The sequence below is a fragment of the Fistularia commersonii genome, chromosome 21, assembly GCF_037954325.1.
Source record: "Fistularia commersonii isolate RoL2024-O1a breed Wild chromosome 21, RoL_Fcom_v1.0, whole genome shotgun sequence".
Classification (NCBI taxonomy): Eukaryota; Metazoa; Chordata; class Actinopteri; order Syngnathiformes; family Fistulariidae; genus Fistularia; species Fistularia commersonii.
Window position 1 is genome coordinate 10,193,902 of NC_141304.1, and position 19,021 is coordinate 10,212,922.

General features: G+C 41.2%; 2 protein-coding genes across 2 annotated transcripts; both read left to right on the forward strand.

Annotated features, from left to right (window-relative positions):
- The first annotated feature begins 1,680 nt into the window (after positions 1–1,680).
- Positions 1,681–7,674, forward strand: LOC147222245 (acidic mammalian chitinase-like). Its single transcript, XM_086168942.1, has 11 exons — positions 1,681–1,705; positions 2,299–2,325; positions 2,442–2,646; positions 2,810–2,866; positions 3,011–3,176; positions 3,257–3,381; positions 3,467–3,590; positions 5,574–5,756; positions 5,846–5,962; positions 6,103–6,235; positions 7,337–7,674. Exons 1-11 carry the CDS (start codon positions 1,681–1,683, stop codon positions 7,672–7,674), a joined length of 1,500 nt encoding a protein of 499 aa, XP_086025068.1.
- A 6,256-nt stretch (positions 7,675–13,930) lies between these two features.
- Positions 13,931–18,710, forward strand: LOC147222246 (acidic mammalian chitinase-like). Its single transcript, XM_086168079.1, has 11 exons — positions 13,931–13,955; positions 14,734–14,760; positions 14,857–15,061; positions 15,233–15,289; positions 15,936–16,101; positions 16,500–16,624; positions 17,012–17,135; positions 17,218–17,400; positions 17,489–17,605; positions 17,699–17,831; positions 18,460–18,710. The coding sequence occupies exons 1-11, from the start codon at positions 13,931–13,933 to the stop codon at positions 18,708–18,710; spliced, it is 1,413 nt and encodes a 470-aa protein (XP_086024205.1).
- The last annotated feature ends 311 nt before the right edge of the window (positions 18,711–19,021 follow it).

Consider the following 19,021-nt stretch of genomic DNA (forward strand, 5'->3'; position numbering starts at 1 on the left):
TTTAAAATAAAAAAGAATGTTTTCTTTAGTGAGCCCTTTCTGTAGGATCCTGCAGTTTTGACATGATAATGTGAATCAAAAAAGGTTTTACTTTTGAACACATCCACATCAAGAGTCATCTTATTACCACTTGGGTCAAAATAAGAGAAGGGATTTGTTAAATATGAAAATATCAGATTTACAGGCTGTCTGCCTATAAATCAATAAATCAATAAACTGATTCTACATCCTGGCGGGCTCATCTTTGAGGAGTGGTCATTGTGACACAGATTCACCATCAACCTGATATAAGTTCAAACCTGAGGTAGGTCAGTTATGTAATTGTTATCAAAGGAACAATTAATAACGTATTGAGTTTATGGTGTGCTTATTAGACACCATTGAAAGGTTTACGATCAAGGAGCGGAGAGAGTCCTCACCGCACAGATAAAATCTTAACGTTAAACTTTCAACGGCACGGAACATTCAAAGATCAGTGTGACGTAAGAGATGATCCAACTCACACTATTGTCAGCTCCAGGAGGTCCGAAGGTACAGGACGCCTGTTCAACTAAGTGCCATTTAATCATTTTTCTGAACACCATGTCAACTTCGTGTTGGTTTGTAGCTTGATTTAGCCTGAATACTGTCTAATACTGCGTATTTCTCGCTTTTGCCACTACAACAGCAATGACCCATTAAATTACAGACTCCATCGAAGCTGTGAAGAAGTGTTATGGTATAATTTGCAAGGTGGATCCCCAGCCAGTCAAATTGGTTTATTCAGTGTGTAAAAGTACAAAAGCTACCAAAGCTCATTCCAGATCATTGCTCGTTGAAGAAATTCCTACGGCCTTCTGAGTTTTCGTGGCAAAGCAACATACGTTCATGGCTGAAGGTTCACCTCAGCCTTTGCAAAGTCTTGAATATTCAGTACTGCAAACAGAAAGCAGGACAAATGGAAATTTCCAAAATAAATGACACATGGCGCTTAAAGAAGTGGTTCAGGCACAGACACACACACACACACTTGTATTACTTGTTTCACTATCTTTTATTAATAAATATCTATAGATTTTACAAATATGGCTGAAGGAAAAACACTGGTCTTGACCTGAGTTGACTCTGATCATGTACAGAAACACACTGCTGGGTTACATTGTTTCTATACCATAATTTATATCTTATCACCTCTCGTTATTCTAAACTGTACTTATCTTATCCTTCTCTGCCCCAATCAGATGCTTATAATAATGTCCTGATTTTACGTCCTTCCTACACACAATGACAGTCAGCGATATGATGTATATAAGATGTCGCACATTGCTTTGGTTCAAATCTGAGATCCTGAGGTAAGTCTGAACTTTTCTCTTATGCCGAGACTTTAAATGTTTCCGTTGCGCATTAAAAGCTCTCCGGTAACCAAGATATTGCACGCCAAAACTGTATATTATTTAAAAAGAGAAATGTGGAAGTATATTTTTGACTTTTCAGAGAACAGTTGATCACCATGATGTGCTGGAACACTGTGAACTAACAATATTTAAGGAAATCTAGAACATATGTGGTTCTAGGTTAAAGGGTTAAACCTATAGATGGTTTCCTAAAAAAATGTTTCTTTTTTCTCAATACATTTTCTATACTGGTGTTTGTCTAGAAAAAAAAAATTAAGAAGAAGACATCGTGAACTTTGACTTCAAGATGACCAAGTTCACCCTCCTGGCAGGTAAAATATGCTTTTATCATCAATCAAGAAAGATATGATCGTACCAATATGAATCCAGTTGGCAGACGTTACCAAGGAAACATGATGATATACTGCATCTTTAATCCTCAAGTGAGGCCTGACTTCAGTAGAGTCGGACTCTTGAACATGAAGACTCACTAATTCCGAAATAGCAGTCATCCGCTAGTATTCCACTTTGTTTAAACTGACACACACAACACTCCTTAGTGCTAAATCGGACAATATTGGACTTAACAACAGTCTATCACTGCCACTTTGAACAAACTGTTTAAAAGTCAGTATTAGAGTCCAATCTGCTGAGCTTGAGTTTTCTTTCAATATCCTCCTGAGGGTTTTCCAAGTCTTCATCATTCTTCACTAAAGCTGTCCAATCAAACTATTTTACTCAGTAAACGCCACTAAATGCCTTGTCTGTCAATCAAGTTTTTATGTCTCTTTGTTATTACATGTCTCCTGTGCGAGGACCCTGTATATTTATAACTTGAATTTGTCACTCGTCTTCATGAATGTGTTCTCTTCAGCCCACAGTGCTGAGCGTTTACCTCTTGTTTTTTGTCATTGTGTCTCTTCAGGCCTGTGCCTGGTGATGTGCCAGCTTGGTAAATGACTTTTCATGAGTTATTTTGTTCCTATGTTACAAAATTCTCTTATTATTTCTGCAGAACTGCTGGAAACATTGACTTTATCCCTGCTTTTTACTCTCATCAATCTGTAGCTACTGCTTCCCAGATGGTTTGCTACTTCACCAACTGGTCCCAGTACAGACCTGGAACAGGCAAATTCATGCCCGAGGATGTTGACCCCTTCATGTGCACTCACCTGATTTATGCTTTCTCCATAATAAACACCCAAAACGAGTTGGTGACATACGAATGGAATGACGAAACCCTTTACAAGTCATTCAATAACCTGAAGAGCAAGTGAGAACCTTTTACTAATATCGTCATAGATGTTGAGAGAGGTGCTTTGGTCGAATCTTGGATTTACATCATTTCAGCAAAGATTCTTGGCTCTGTTCAACTTTTCCATGTACAATATCATGTGCATATCAATAATTGACCTAAAGATATCTGTCACATAAAGGAACCCGGGTTTGATGACTCTGCTGGCAGTCGGTGGATGGAACTTTGGCTCAGCACAGTAAGAACCGCATCACTCTCTAACACACCTAATGTTGAGTATGAAAATGGTAATAAGCTCATCATTTGCATTAAATGGTAAAAAGGCGTTAACTTATTAGCTTCTCATAAGTTCAGCTTTAGATACTTAACATGTGTTCCACAGGTTCACCATCATGGTGTCCACTCCCGCCAACCGTCAGACATTCATTCAGTCTTCCATCAAATTGCTGAGGACCCATGGATTTGATGGTCTGGATCTGGACTGGGAGTACCCCGGATCCCGTGGAAGTCCCCCAGAAGACAAACAGAGGTTCACTCTGCTCTGCAAGGTGGATTATGAACTTGTGGCATCTATCATTTATAAAATTGTGTCTTAGAAAGTGTCTTATCGATCGTGTATGATTTGCAGGAGCTTGCTGAAGCCTTTGCTGCAGAGGCAAAGGCCACAGGCCAGCCTCAACTCTTGCTTACGGCAGCAGTGCCTGCAGGAAAAGGAAACATCGACGGAGGATATGAGATAGCGAAGCTTGCCAAGTACGATATCCGAGTTTTACACTGTGATTTTGATCCTGGTTGCCACGCCAGCTACTCTTTATCGATATTTCTGATGCATTTACAGATATCTGGACTTCGTCAATGTGATGACCTATGACTTCCACGGAGCTTGGGAACGATTCACTGGACACAATAGCCCACTATACCGTGGTGCACATGACAGTGGCGACCTCATCTATTTTAACACTGTAAGTAATGTGGGGATCTTTCACTGCGCCACTGCACCACGGCGCCATTGGTTGGTTTATTACAGAATCATCACATAAGAATTATCTGGGATATTTATGTTTGGAGCTGCGGGCATAAGGTTGGTCAGCGCTTGCCAGGGCAACAACCTGGTGGACCCCAGCAGTGAGGGATTCTGTCAAACTGAAAAAGGATCTATCGGGCCTTTTTGGCCTGTGGGGCTTCAGAGGTAGTTGACGGGTACCAGCAGGCCAAGCGGCATGCGGCTTCAGTGGTCGCCAAGGCAAGGAGTTCAGGGAGGCCATGTAAAACGATTTCCGGCGGACGTCGAGGAGATTCTGGTCCACCATCCAGCGGCTCAGGTGGGGGAAGCAGTTCTCCGTCGACACTGTGCACATTGGGAGCAGGGTGCTGCTGACTCCAAAAATTGTAGATCGGTAACAGGAATACTTCCGAGACCTCCTAAATCCCATCGAAATTCCTTCCAATGAGGAAGCAGGGCCAGGGGACTGTGGAGCGGACACACCTATTTCCGGGACTGAAGTTCCCGGAGCTTTAAGGCTCTGGATGCGTGGATCATTTCATGGATGTCGGGGACAGTGCCACTAGACTGGCAGATTCTTTTTATCAAGGGGGATTGGAGGGTGTGCTCCAGCTACAGGGGGATCACATTCCTCAGCCTCCCTTGCATGGGAGTTTGCCAGTCTATATATGTTTTGTGGATCAGGAGAAGGCATTCGACCGTGGACCACGGGCAATCCTGTGGGGGGTACTCCGGGAGTTTGGGGTACCGAACCCCGTTATACAGGCTGTTCGGCCCCTATATGATTGGTGTTGGAGCTTGGTCTGTATTACCAGTTGTAGATTGCACCTATTTCCAGTGAGCACATACAAGGTCTACAGTTACATCTTGTACTGACGTAAAGGTAGACGACTGGAAAAGAGGATATTGCACTTAATACCAAAATACAAAGTGCAAAGTACACTTTCAGTTCAATGCATTCTTTTTTTTCCTCTTTTTGGACAGGAATCTTTTTTCCTAAATCATTCTTTAATACAGCTTCTGAGAACTCAAAATATGTTATTTGGACTCACTGTCACCACTTGTTTTTTCCCCATTATTTATAATTTGGTTATATTGTAAACTTAAGTAATGGAATGACCTTTTGGAGCTTTATAAAAGTTTAGGTTTTAGTGTATGCTATGAAGTTTCCAAGTTTCTCTTGTAGGGCTCTAAGACGGGGGTCCCCTGTCCCCGGTCCCTGGACCAGTACCAGTCCGCAGATCATTTGGTACCAGTCCACAAAGAAAATCTTTTCTGGTACAAATTAGTTTTTTCATTAGACCTTCCGGATCTTATTTTGATAAACGATTGTTTACGCCTTCGCCTTACTGCTGCACTTAACTCTGTCGTGCCATTTCACACATCAACTTCCACAAGCCAGCCCTCGAAAAAATGAGCCAAAAGAAAGCTGCATTTAAAAGAAGATATCTAGATTCCCACCTAAGTTACAGGTTCATCGCAACAGGTGATAGACAAGCTCTGCACCCACTATGTATTATTTGTGGTGAACGGCTAGCCAGTCAGGCTAGCCAGGCTAGCCAGTGTAACCCTTGAAACTGGTTAGCGACATTCAGACAAAATACTAAGCGTTAAAAGACAATGTCTTGCAATTTTGTTGAAAGAAAAAATCTTCAACTTGAAGAACAAAAGCAGTTTTTGAGGGTCTCCACTTCAGCAAATGTGTCTGCCCTGAAAGCGTCATTCCTAGTTGCAGACCACATTACTAAAGCTTAGAAGCCTTTTACTGTTGGGGAAGAATTGATTCCGCCTGCTACGAAGGACATTTGTAAAGGTTTTTATTATTTAAACCCCCGCGCCTCTAACTGATCCTCGGAAATCTTTCCATGCATAAAAACTGGTTCCCTGGTACAAAAAAAGTTTGGGACCGCAGCTTTAAGAGACTTCTGTATTTCTATGCCAGGACTTTGCCATGAGGTACTGGAGAGACAACGGCACCCCCCTGGAGAAGCTGAGGATGGGTTTCGCAGCCTATGGTCGTGCCTTCCGGTTGGCATCATCAAACACTGGAGTCGGGGCCCCGGTCAGCGGCCCCGCATCTGCTAAACCCTTCACACGAGAAGCTGGGATCATGTCTTACTATGAGGTAAAATTGTAGCATGATGAAAACTCAAACAGTTTTATAGAAAGGCTGGGATAATGCAATAATGTTATGAATTTAATCTGGTCTCTTAGATATGCACTGTCTTAAAAGAAGCCACAGTTCAGTGGATTGATGACCAGAAAGTTCCCTACGCCAGCATGAACAATGAATGGGTGGGATTCGACAATAGAGAGAGCTACGAAACCAAGGTGGGTTACACTCCATGAAGAAATCGATAATTAGATCACGGACTGGAATTCAAAGTCCTGAACTTTTAGGGAACTACAAACTTGATCTGTCCTGTCCCTCTTTTTTTTTTTTTTTTTTTTTTTTTTTTTTCAAACCAAAGGTCCAATACATGAAGGACATGAAGTATGGCGGAGCCTTTGTGTGGGCATTGGATCTAGATGACTTTAAAGGACACTTCTGTGGACAGGGAAGCTATCCTTTACTGTCACATCTACGCAAACTACTTGATAATGGTAAGTGTTTGTTTTTGCTTTTTTTTAATAAACAGACATATTTCATAGTGAGGGTCACAATGTAAAGTTAAAAATTCCGCTTAGAAGATACCTCACTTACAGTAATGGAGGACTTTTAGCAATTTCAATCCCTTGACTGAAGTTCTACATGCAGAGGGGAAGCCCCACACGACTAGCTTTATTTTTTTCAAACTCTTCTTGTCGTGATGGTTCATCCATCATCCGAGAGGCTTCTTCAGACAGGTGAAAATAAATTCAAAATCCAGAACAACTTGGGTCGTCCCCTGGCGCTCCTCCTTGTGAGGCATGCCTGGAACACCTCACCATGGCGGCATCCTGAGACACCTCATCTGACTTCTATCAACTCAGAGGAGCAGAGACTCTACTCTGAGCCCCTTCAGGTTGGCTGAGCTTCTCAAAGAGAAAAAAGAAAGAGCCCGGATACCCTGCTACGTGAACTCTTTTCGGCCACTGAGTCCAACCCTCAATGGAAACAAATCCAATTTAACGGCTACAATACAGACCAAGCTGTGAGAAGGACCAAGCAGCCCATATTAGGGGGGTACCCCATAATTCGCCAGACCGCCTCAAAGGACTTCCAGAGAGAAATAGTTTAATGCCCCTTTCAGGTGCACAAAGTGTGGAATAGTTGGGGATCTGAGGTACAATAACAAACCTCTCCATGACCCCTGAGTAGACGTTATCAGGGAGGCTGAGGACTGTGAGCCCCCCCGTAGTTGGAAGACACCCTTCAGAGACAGGAGAGCCCAACCTCAGTCCCTAGGATCTGCTTCCTCATTGCAAGACATATTGGTCAGACTGAGGAAAATTTCAAAAAGTTGGTGGTGGAGGATGTCGGTCAGACCTGGCAGACATAACGCGAGGGTCTGATGGGAACTTCTGGCAGAGTCCCCCTATTAGAAGGAGTTTCAGCTCCCACCTCCAGCAGAGCTACAACCACATCCCGAGGGAAGCAGGAGACACTGAGATCCAGAAGGAGCAGTGTGGTTTTCATCCTGGTCATCCATCACAGTGAAGTCAAAGGACCGCCAGATGTGTCATGTTTTGAAGTTTCAATGTGATTTATCCCTTCATTTGCAGGCACACCTCCACAGCCAGCAACCTCAACCACCAAACCCGTTGTTACGACGCAAGCACCAGTTGAACCACTTGAAACCACAAAAGCACCACCTGTTACGGCAGCCCCCATTCCTGTTGATTCCACACCAGCACCAAGCACCACCACCACGACCAAAAGACCATACCCAGGACATGGAATCTGCAAAAATCAGCCTGATGGCATTTATGCCAACCCCGAAGACAACAGCAGCTTCTATATATGCGCAGGAGGCCGACCTTACCTGAGGATGTGTGGCGTTGGAACTGTCTTCGATGACAAATGCAAATGCTGCACCTGGCCAAGGGAAGTGACAGGTTAGGGTTTGGGGGAGTTATAAAACAGCCAATATTGGGACAGTGGTTCATTTGCGTGGGTTAATATATGACCTAAAAGGATGAAGTAGATATCTTGAACAACAAAATGGTTTTATTTGACCCCAGCTATTCTTTCCTCATTGGTAGACAGGGCTTATTTATTGAACAATATCAGTATAAGTAGTTCCTTTGCACATCATGAATCTGGAAGTCCATCATGAAAGTGGTTGGCCGTGAGTTCAATCATCTGACCCATTTGGGAAGATTCTTAATGGTAAAATGACATATTCATAAGTACATTTTAAATGAAAAACACAAGCTATTTATGAGTTTTCCAGCTAAAAATTTGTTTTGTAAATATGATCTTCGGTAAAGATTGAAAATAATAGACCATGTAAACTGAATTAGAGAGCATTATTGACACCAGCCTCGACATGAATGGAACTTTGAATAAAAAGCTGATCCTGTAATTTTTGTCAATTTATTTGTCAGTTATTGAGACCAGCAATAGAATTGTAAGATAGATTTTACATTACAGTACAAGTCTTAATGTTAATTTCTCAACACAGCAACAGGAGTTGAATGTAACAGCCGCTGCTTCTTTGTGCTCTTTTTAGCTGGATCATGGATCATTAAGATCATGTTTCTATGGTGACAGCAGACCCTACAAAATATTCTGCGTGGTTCCGATATGCTCCATTTTACTTAAGTAAGGGTGTTAACAGTGTAAGAGATATCTATTTTCCTTCTGCTGACTCAGTCCCACTCTGTACACAAAGTGCCACGAGGATACTTTACATGAAGAAGGGGTCACGTGGGGGAAAACATTATAGCTGCTTGTTTGTCTGAGCCACTCATTGAGCCAGACATTATTTCAGCCACAACAACTTATTCCACCAGCGCTTGATGTCCATCTCACTCTGGGAGCATTTGTCTCTCCTTCAGTTCTGGAGTGATATAAAAGGTGGTGCAGTATTTTACCATTTAGATCAGTCTAATTTTTCAAAGGTCAAAGGACAGAGGAAGGTTGCCTATCTTTTTTCTCTCAGCTGGGCCAGGGCCCAAATAGCGGTAAATTTGTTTTCTTCAACTACTGTGCACAGAACTAGAAACGGGAGTCACCCAAAATAGTTGTGAATCCAGCCATAACAAAAAGGCTATTCTCAAAGGCTTGGCTGCCAAGTTTATCCAAGTATTTTATTTTATTTTATTTTATTTTATTTTATTTTATTTTATTTTATTTTATTTTATTCTATTTTACTTTTGTCACTGATTAAAAACTGAAGCAATATAAAAAGGAGTGACCAAAAAGGTATGTGGCTAATTCAGATAAGGTGAAGTTAAGATTCACAACTGTAATTAACATATTGTGACTGTTTAATGTGCATGCTATTTTTTCCAGAAATGCTTAGAGGTCATGCTTGCAAAAGGAGGGCAAGATAAGATTTGGATCTGCTATCATTAGACTATCTTTGTTTACATGGCAGAGTCTTCCAAGAGCACAGGTCGCAAAGGTTTAGATGGCTTTGTATGTCTTTTCCTGTCCCATTTATGTGCTGTTTACTTCTTTAAAAAAGTGGGTCACATTAACTTCTTAACTCTTTTCTATGAAACTCTAGAATGGTGTTGCGCTCTGGAAACTTAGCTCAATCGATTTCCCTATGGGTGACGAGACAGTCAAATTAAAATGTACATGTAAAAGCAACATTTTCAAGGTGGAGCGTTCCCTCAGATTCCCTGCCAATGTTAAATGCAGTGCGAAATTAAGCAAAACTGCAATCTGAATTGATACTTGAAAAACACAGAGAGATTTCTGAAGAATGAGTAACTTTAAAAAAAAAAATTCAAATGCATGTTTTGTAAAAAAAAAAAAATCACACAAATCCATCCATCCATCTATCTTAGTCGCCAGTCAATACAGAGACAGACAACCATTTGCGCTCTCATTCCATTCATCCCAATATTTTCCAATTAACCTGCTGCATGTTTTCGGACTGTGGGAGGAAACCAGAGAACCCAGAGAAAACACAGGGAGAGCATGCAAACTCCACACAGAAGGTACCCTTGTCAGAATCGAACCAGGGTCCTTCGAGATGTGAGGCCGAAGCCAAAACTGGATAACTCCCCCTAATTTGCATATACAGGTGGTCCTCACTTCACGATGTACTTGGTTAACGACGACTCTGAGTTACAACGGTCTTTATGATAAAATTAAAATCGATTCGGAAAGCACTGGCAGGGAAGTTGTGACTGATTACGTATTGCACATGTTTACCAGCGCTTCTAATTGCCCTATATTCATGCAAATATAACATTACATTACATTACATTACATTACATTGCATTTGGCAGACGCTTTTATCCAAAGCGACTTACAATAGAGGACATAGGGACTGCAAATACACTTGCAAATACACGATGCACAGGAAATATAAACATTAAAAGATATATATGTATGCAATTACTCTACGGTAGTGCGGTAGAAATGCAAGTGTTTTGTTGAACGACAAAATCGCTTAATGATTGACTCCTTGGAACATAACCCCGTCGTAAGTAAGGACTACCTGTATTGTTTAATGCTGTTTAGGTGTGAGTGTGTCACTTAGGTTGCCCTAGATTTAACCATTTCCAGCTTCAGATGGGTATTTGCATTGAGAGTTGATTTCAGGTCAATGCATTTAAAACGATTTTACTATATTACTCACAAAACCAGTTATTTGATACACATAAGGTAGCCTCAGCTGGTTTGAAAGTGTAACCAGAGCAGTGAACATGATCTGAGGGGTTTAGAGAGAAAATCCTGACGCCCTAGTTGACGCAATTCGCCCTCTGTCATGTTGACAGTCCCACCTTCGGAAAATACAAATATAGAACACTTACTTTTGTAAGAAACGTCGGATTATGTGTGTAATGAAAACCTGCAATCATACATAATCAAGGGCAACAAAAAAAAACAGGAATATTCATTATTAGGTTGGAGGGTTGGTCGTAGTCGGTGGAGCCTCTGTCGCTACAAATCGGTCTGATTCCAGGCTTCTCCTGTTGGGTGACACTGAACCACCACTTTTCTCTGATGGTTAACACCTTGCATGGCAACGCTGCCACCATCGGTGTGTGAGTGTGTGCATGATTGGGTGAATGCAATCCTGTGTAAATCTGAAGTGGGACCATTTACCGGAGCGCTGCAACGAAATGTCAATTCCAACCATTGCTCAGCAGCTACTCTAAGAGCTACATCTATAAATCCTAATACTGTAGTTTGGGGCATTGGGGGAGTCGAAGCCTGTCCCAGCTGTCATTAGGTGATAGGTGAGGTTCACCTTGGACCAAGCAATCGCAGGAGCTACAGAGAGCTATTCAGCCACTCACACTTCTGGAACTTTATATTTCAGTGACATCATGAAATCCGCTTCAATAGCATTCACATGCGGTCTTAACGGGACATGATGTTTTTATTGGCCCCGTCTGCTATAGTGTAAATAGAAAACAGTATTTATACCCCTCTTTTATATCGTTACTCACATGAAGTCAACCTTTGTCTGTTGTGCTAAAGAAAAGCAGGCATGTGGATTTCAAAAGAGGGCGTTCTCCAAAACATCAGATCTGCCCGAGCCAAGAATATATTGGACTATATCAGAATAAATGGATAGATAAAAAATGAATAGAAAAATTCCACGCTAACGGTTGGATGGTGTTGATTTGGTTTCATTTTGACAATCGTGACCTTTCAGGTTACCTTTCCTGCGAAAACATCTCGATCCATTCGAGGGAGTTAATTTAAATTAGGGCGTCATCGGAAAAATGGGACATGCCATCTCTGCAGATCAAACAACACTCATCTGAGACAAACTATCTTGTGTTCTTACTGATAAAGCAGTGTGTGTCATAAAGGATGCATTCAAATATTCTCCTTTTACTGCATCTGCAACAGGTCTCTATCTTCTCTTTCCATATACTTCAGGTCAGGGGTGTCAGAACAGTACAGTTTCAGTTCAGAGAAAAAAGATAAAGGGGAAATATGATAAATGCAAAAAACCCGTAAAATGTCAGTTGATCATGGAGCGATGTGAACTGCTCATTCTAAATAAAGTTGACATCAGCTGATTTTGATTTGTTTACAGCAATGTGAACTTGTGTGTGCAAAACAAAAATGTATATAGAATCAAGAATCAAGATTTATTTGTCATTGCGAAGGCACAGTAATGCAGCCTCAGGGCGACACGGGCCAGTGTCTCGCTGAGCCAGCCCTAAGATTGGATAAATGCAGAGGGTGGCGTCAGGAAGGGCATCCGGTGTAAAGTTTTTGCAAAAACCAAACATGCAAAACAATCAGTCGAGGCCCGGGTTAACAGCGACCGCCATTGGTAACGATGATCTACAGGGTATCAATGGAAACCGGGCTACTGAAGGCCAAAGAAGGAGAGGGGGAGGGTGTGTTCGGAAGCAGAGAGAGATGAGGAAAGGCAAAAGTCTGAGACTGAGAGTAGGATTTTGAATATCCGGACCATGACAGGAAAAGGTGGTCGACATGATGTAGAGAAGGAAGGATATACAGGACTGTATCAGAAAATTAGAATATTGTGATTAAGTTCTTTTACAAAGCAAAAATTTCATACATTCTGGATTCATTATAAATCAACTGAAATATTGCAAGCCTTTTATTATTTTAATATTGCTGATTATGGCTTATATCTTAAGAAAACTCAAATATCGTATCTCAAAATATAAGAATATCATGAAAAAGTTATTTTTGTTCTTTTTAATTGCATTACAGAAGATAAAGAACTTTATCACAATATTCTAATTTTCTGAGACAGTCCTGTACTGTGTGTCCAGGATACCAAGTGGAAAGGTAGTAAGGCTAGAAGCTTAGGAGCAGGTTTCTGTATTGCTTTACTGTAAATGTTTCACAGATCCATTCAGACGCACGTTTGATTTTTGATTCGACTAACCTCATCTATATTAATTAATTTATATTAATATTCACTGAATATTCTTACACTTTCTGTTCCAGAGACGCCTCTCAGCCATGTTAAGCTCAATCTGTTTCTAAGTATATCAAGTGAACCAAAGTATCAGCACATTCAAACTGATAAGTTCATGACATTGCAAGATTATTCACGCTGTTATATAAACACAGGGTCTAATATCCTTTTGGAAGTGAGATAATTTAGTGTGGGATCATCAGGAATCAAAGAATAGGCTTTTCTTCAGATGCTTCCCGAAGATATGTTTATAATCATATCTCCAGTAGCATCTGAGAAAGAGCCTCATTTTTCGCTTTAAACATCATGCAAAATAAATCATCTTTTCTTGACAGTGCATTTTTTGGTGTGCGGATTTTCTCAAAAGTCTACTAAGTCAAACTTTTTTTTGATCCAGCACCCATCCCTATCTGGGCAGGGGGATTTGTGTGTGTTTTTCCTTTCTAACTCTTTGACAAGTCAGTTTAACGTACCCCGGGCGTGCAAACCCGAATAATCCCATCCAGCCCCGTGCTTTATCTCCAAGTGTAGGACATCTTGATGGTCAATGGTCACCGCAGGCATGATAAGACAATCCCGACTGTTAATGTTGAACAGGAACGCTTCAAGCTGTTCCTCACTTATTTCACAAACCACTACATATTCTGATCAGTTTTCAAAAAAAAAGAAGGAATTTCTTTTTATTCAACAACCTTATTGTAACCAGATGAGTTTCAATAAAGAAGTAAAGTATTCATTTGTTCTAATAATAATCATAAATAATTAACTGACTCCCTTCTGGTGGTTTTCAACTCGCTCTTTTTATCTTGACATATCCTGTGATATTATATAACAGGAATATAAATATGTTATCTAACCATATTGTATGTCGCTGAGAATGTACGCTACTGTATAATTTACTTTTATAAAACTAATACACACACTAGTTTGTGGCTTCAGATTGGGACGGTTGCCTGTAAAACCAGGTTCTGACCCGAGTAAATTATTGTCCATATGCTTTAAACGCAGTGTGTTCTTATCACATGAATATTCATGATGTTTATCACTCCGCCGCTATCGATAACACTGATAGAACAACTAGTGCTGTACACTGTATAAAAGGCTCGACCATGCAGCCGTTTTTTGGTCTTCCATCCGATCCAAGGGTGAGTATGCGTCTGTAACAGCAACCTGCCGCTGATGACATACATCTGGATTATGTCGTGAGACTATTTAAATGTGCCGCTTCTTCTTGTTCGACAGTTGTCAAAGCAACACGTGAAAAAGTGAGGTCAAGATGACGCGTCTCACAATCCTTGCAGGTATGACAAGAATTTATCTCGCTTTTATTTTCAAACGGTAATGTTAAACATCAACGAATTTCATTGCGTACCTGAGTTTTTGAGACCTTTCCACAAGGTGATGGATTGATGGACAACTGCAGTGCACTCACGATCCTCTTGGCCGAGGACAATATGCTTTTAATTTTACCGGAATACTTTGGTCTTAATTTGAAAATAAGAAAGTTATGAAACTGCACTTACTACTGCAGTTTAAACTCAGTCATATTCAGTCCTATTCATATCACCCTTCATGCCATCCGCATCATGTATATAACTACGCACTATTGTCTGTCTATGTATTTAAACTAAAAAAAACCTTTACATGCTCCGAGCCGGGAGCTCTCATTGCAAAATTTCACTGAGAAATCAATAGGAATACTTTTGTGAAATTATTCTGGAGACATTGAAAAAAACGGAAGGCATGTATAGAAGATGCTGTGAATAACAAATATCAAATAAATATTCAGGAGGCATAGAATACTCACCTAAACTCAAAATTGTATTATTTTGTTAGAATGTCCAGCAAACACTCCTGTTTCAAATTCTATGCAATTTCGATAAATAACTAGATTTCAGAGACCGGGGTTCGATGGGGGCAGATGATTCACGGTGGTGAGCCCTGAAGGGAGCGGAGAGGGAAATAAATCTATTTGTGTTTTTGTTTGTTCATTTATTTTTCATGTAAGGATAACGCGTCTCTTTGGCCATTATCAGTAAACAAAGGCTCCTCTGACTCCTCCCTTTCTGTATTTCTCAGGTTTATGCCTGGTGTTTTGCCAGCTAGGTAAGTTTGCATAATATGACATCAAGCAGACCATTTCATTTCACTTACATACCACTTTGTCACAACTTTTTGTCAATTATTCTTTTGCACCCACAGCCTCTGCCAACCAGATGGTGTGTTACTTCACTAACTGGTCCCAGTACAGACCTGGTCAGGGGAAATTCATGCCACAAGATGTGGACCCCTTCCTGTGTACCACTCTGATCTATGCTTTCTCCATGATCAACCATAATAATGAAATCGTCACATTCGAGTGGAATGACGAGGTCCTGTACAAATCTTTCAACAGCTTAAAGAACAGGTGAGTGAAGATCACGAGAAACCCAACTTGGGTTTCCCTTAGGTTACCTAAGCACAGCCCGGAACGGATCAAGATGCCTCGAAGTGTTTGCTTAAATAAGGAAAGAATGATGAAAAAATGCGATTATTATGTTATTTGCATTCACGCTCAGTCTTTTTCTGTGGTTTCCAGGAACCCCCACCTGAAGACGCTGTTGGCTGTAGGTGGATGGAACTTTGGATCGCAGCAGTGAGTCACATTTGAAAGAATATAGAAGGAAATTTCACTTTCCCTGACTGAGTTTGAGGGTTGGGAATAACACTATCTAATCAGCAGCGTTCTACAACCATCTCCATGGGCTGATAATAAAAAAAACATGACGGTTTTGCCTTTAACTGACAGCTCGGAGTTTTTTAGCAAATACAGAGGCAAAAGTCGTCCGTTTAAGGAGCATCATTTGGATGACTAATGCATGAAAAAAGCCAATGCACAACTCAATTTCTGTTTTTTATTTGGTTTTTAAACATATAAATTAATAAAAAAAACACAATGGTGCAATTTCAGAGTTGGATGTCTTCATACCCTTCCTTCTTGGCCAATAACAGCAGGGAAAGGTTTCAGCCCTCTTGCAACCCTGAGTGCAGAATAAGCTGCATAGATACCAAATTAAAGAATGACTGAAATGCATGCAAGTGAATTGTCTGACAAAAGCGACTCAAGACAGTTTGATCTATTTCTTCTGATGATCATGGAAAATGTTTAGTATTAACAATGTGAACATTTAATGAGGAACTATGGCAACATTGAGGTTCAGTCAATCATTCAAGTCCCATCCTTCTTTCCCAACCTGCCTCTTAACTCACTGGCTTTTCTTTCCATTTAAACGTTTTCCCAGGTTCTCCATCATGGTGTCCAATCCTGCCAACCGTCAGGCATTCATCCAGTCCACCATCAGATTCCTGAGGACTTATGGATTCGATGGTCTGGATCTGGACTGGGAATACCCCGGCGCTCGAGGAAGTCCCCCAGAGGATAAACAGAGGTTCACTGTGCTCGTCAGGGTGGGTATACATGTATTTTAGTTGTATTTTGGATGACATTGCTCTTAAATCTTGGCCTCTTTCTCTTCATTTATAAAAACGGCTGCACACAGATGTGACTGGTTGGAACTAAAGCCAGTCAGAACCATGGAAAGGGCAGCATGTTGATGAGAAATACTACCAAAAACCATATGCCTTTAATTAGTCAATATTTGTAGAGACATATCCATTTTGTATTGTTTGCATCTGTATTTTTGTATCTGTATTTTTTTAGCCAGCAAACATCTCTGTTTGTTACTCCTCAGTGTTTTCGACTCAAACCTTTTCTGTCGACGTTAAATCCACAATTTTGGTGGGTTGCTATGCAACCCGAGCTGCTCCATTGGTTACACCTGCTATTTTTTAATTCATACCCACAGGAAATCGTCACTGCCTACAAAGCTGAGGCTGCTGCTTCCGGAAAGCCGCAGCTGATGCTGACTGCTGCTGTGGCTGCAGGGAAGGGAACCATCGACGGCGGATATGAAATTGCAGAGATTGCCAAGTGAGTGCAGCGCCTGCGGATTATTCTCAAGAGAATCACGACACACTGGGTTTACACACACAAATGAAACTCAGCATTGTGGTGACATACATCCTACACGGCGTATCATTTCCCCAACAATTGGTACACGATATTACATTTTCCTCACTCATGCATTTCAAGCAACCCACATCCAACCAGAGCTCTCTGTTAACAATGGAGTTATTATACGGTTAACATACTAATCCAGATAACGGTTTATAGAGAACCTAAACAGAAGTCACCTTAGGAGACAGTATTGGAACCCAGATGTGTAAGTGTAGGCCATCTGAATTGATAGAGGTATAAGCCAAGCGTTGGCCTCTATTATGGATTTAAGTGATACTCCTGGGTTTGTCTACCCCGCAGAGAGATGGACTTCATCAATGTGATGACTTACGACTTCCACGGGACATGGGAGCAGTTCACTGGGCACAACAGCCCTCTGTATCGTGGCTCACAGGACTTCGGTGACCTCATCTACTTTAACACTGTAGGTAGCATTGGGGCAAATATTAACATGGAAAATATTTTGACAGAGAACCCGGCTTCACCTTTTCCATGTAATTTTGTAGGACTTTGCCATGAAGTACTGGAGGGACAACGGCGCCCCCGTGGAGAAGCTGAGGATGGGTTTCGCCACTTATGGTCGTGGATTCCGCTTGACATCAACAAGTTCTGTGGTGGGGTCTCCGGCCAACGGCCCTGCATCCGCTGGACCGTTCACACGAGAAGCTGGGGTCATGTCATACTATGAGGTAGAAATGCTTTATCTATTTCAGAGACATCCAAGGCCCCAGGGATGTGAAAATCAGTGCAAACCCTCTGTTCTCATCCCTGATTCAGATCTGCAACTTCTTGAACGGCGCCACTGTTGGATGGATTGAGGACCAGAAAGTTCCCTATGCCACCAAAAACAATGAGTGGGTGGGATTTGACAACAAGCAGAGCTATGAGATCAAGGTACCTAGAGCACCAACTGAGTTTGTTTTTTTAGCACATTCGCTCTGTTTCCAAGGTAACAACCCAAATTTCTCTTCTTTTTTTACCTAAAAGGTGCGCTACCTGAAGGAGCATAACTTTGGCGGCGCCTTCGTGTGGGCCCTGGACCTGGATGACTTTGCAGGACGATTCTGCGGGGAGGGTCCGCACCCACTGATGGCTCATCTTCGCAACCTTCTGAATATTGGTAAGCAACATTTATATTTTGAAAGAGTGACCTGCTTCTTTGTGGAACTTTCTCATAGTTCTGGAGACTAAAGCTAATTCAATAATCAGTCATAACAGTGACCTCAATGAGGGCCTGCGAGATATGTGAGAATTCAATTCTACCTTGAGGTACATGAAAGTTGATCCAGTCCTGTGGATCAAACATGCATGACCAAAGTGGTTTCTTATAATTGAAATGACAAACGTTAACTAGATTTAAACACCAAACAAACGTATTTGGAGTTTGCCACAAGAACTACAGCGTTTGATTTCTAACACAAATGCATTTAAGATACTAAGCATGGAAAAATCTTGTTTAGTGTAAGTTGATCAATGACCTACATATAATCCATTTTTAGACACCCAGTTTTGCACTTATGTAATTTAATGTATCAGCAGAGTATCTACATACATGAAGGTACATGTGAGGGGTAGATGGTTTGGTGTCAGTCAGTATAAAACAAGAAGTAGCACTAAAACACTTTCTATACTTATGTTGTCTGGCCCAGTGGTTATAATCTAATTGATGATTTACACAAGCATTCAAAGATATTCACTTCTGTGCTTCGATCAGTAACATACATTTCCCATCCATCGACCAAATATAGAGCTACCGCCACTTCCCCCAACTACAACCCGCGAACCCGGTGCGAACACCACCAAAAGTCCAACCACTACCACCACCACCACCACCCATGCACCAGGAAGCGGCTTCTGCAATGGCAAACCCGATGGCTTGTACGCCAAGCCTGACAGCAAGATTAACTTCTACATGTGCGCTGCGGGCCTCACCTACGTCAGACCCTGCGGTACCGGAACTGTCTTCCAAGAAAGCTGCATGTGCTGCACCTGGCCATGAGCGTCGAGACAAGAAACAATCTAATGTGAATGTCATCTATCAAAATACTTGTGTGTCTTTGAGTATACTGTGTTTACAATCATTCACATCAATGTGTTTGTGACTATGGTTGTATAGATAACATTTTGTTATCAGTTTTAATATAGTTATTGATGGTTGTTATATTTAATATAGGTATAGTATTTTGGTACAAAGTTTTAATTTTTTCTGTACGTATCTCAACACTGTATAACCAATCTCTTGATTTTTTTTTTTAAAGTACAAAAGCAAACAAAAGATACAGGGCATATAATATCAGTGGGATGGATAGT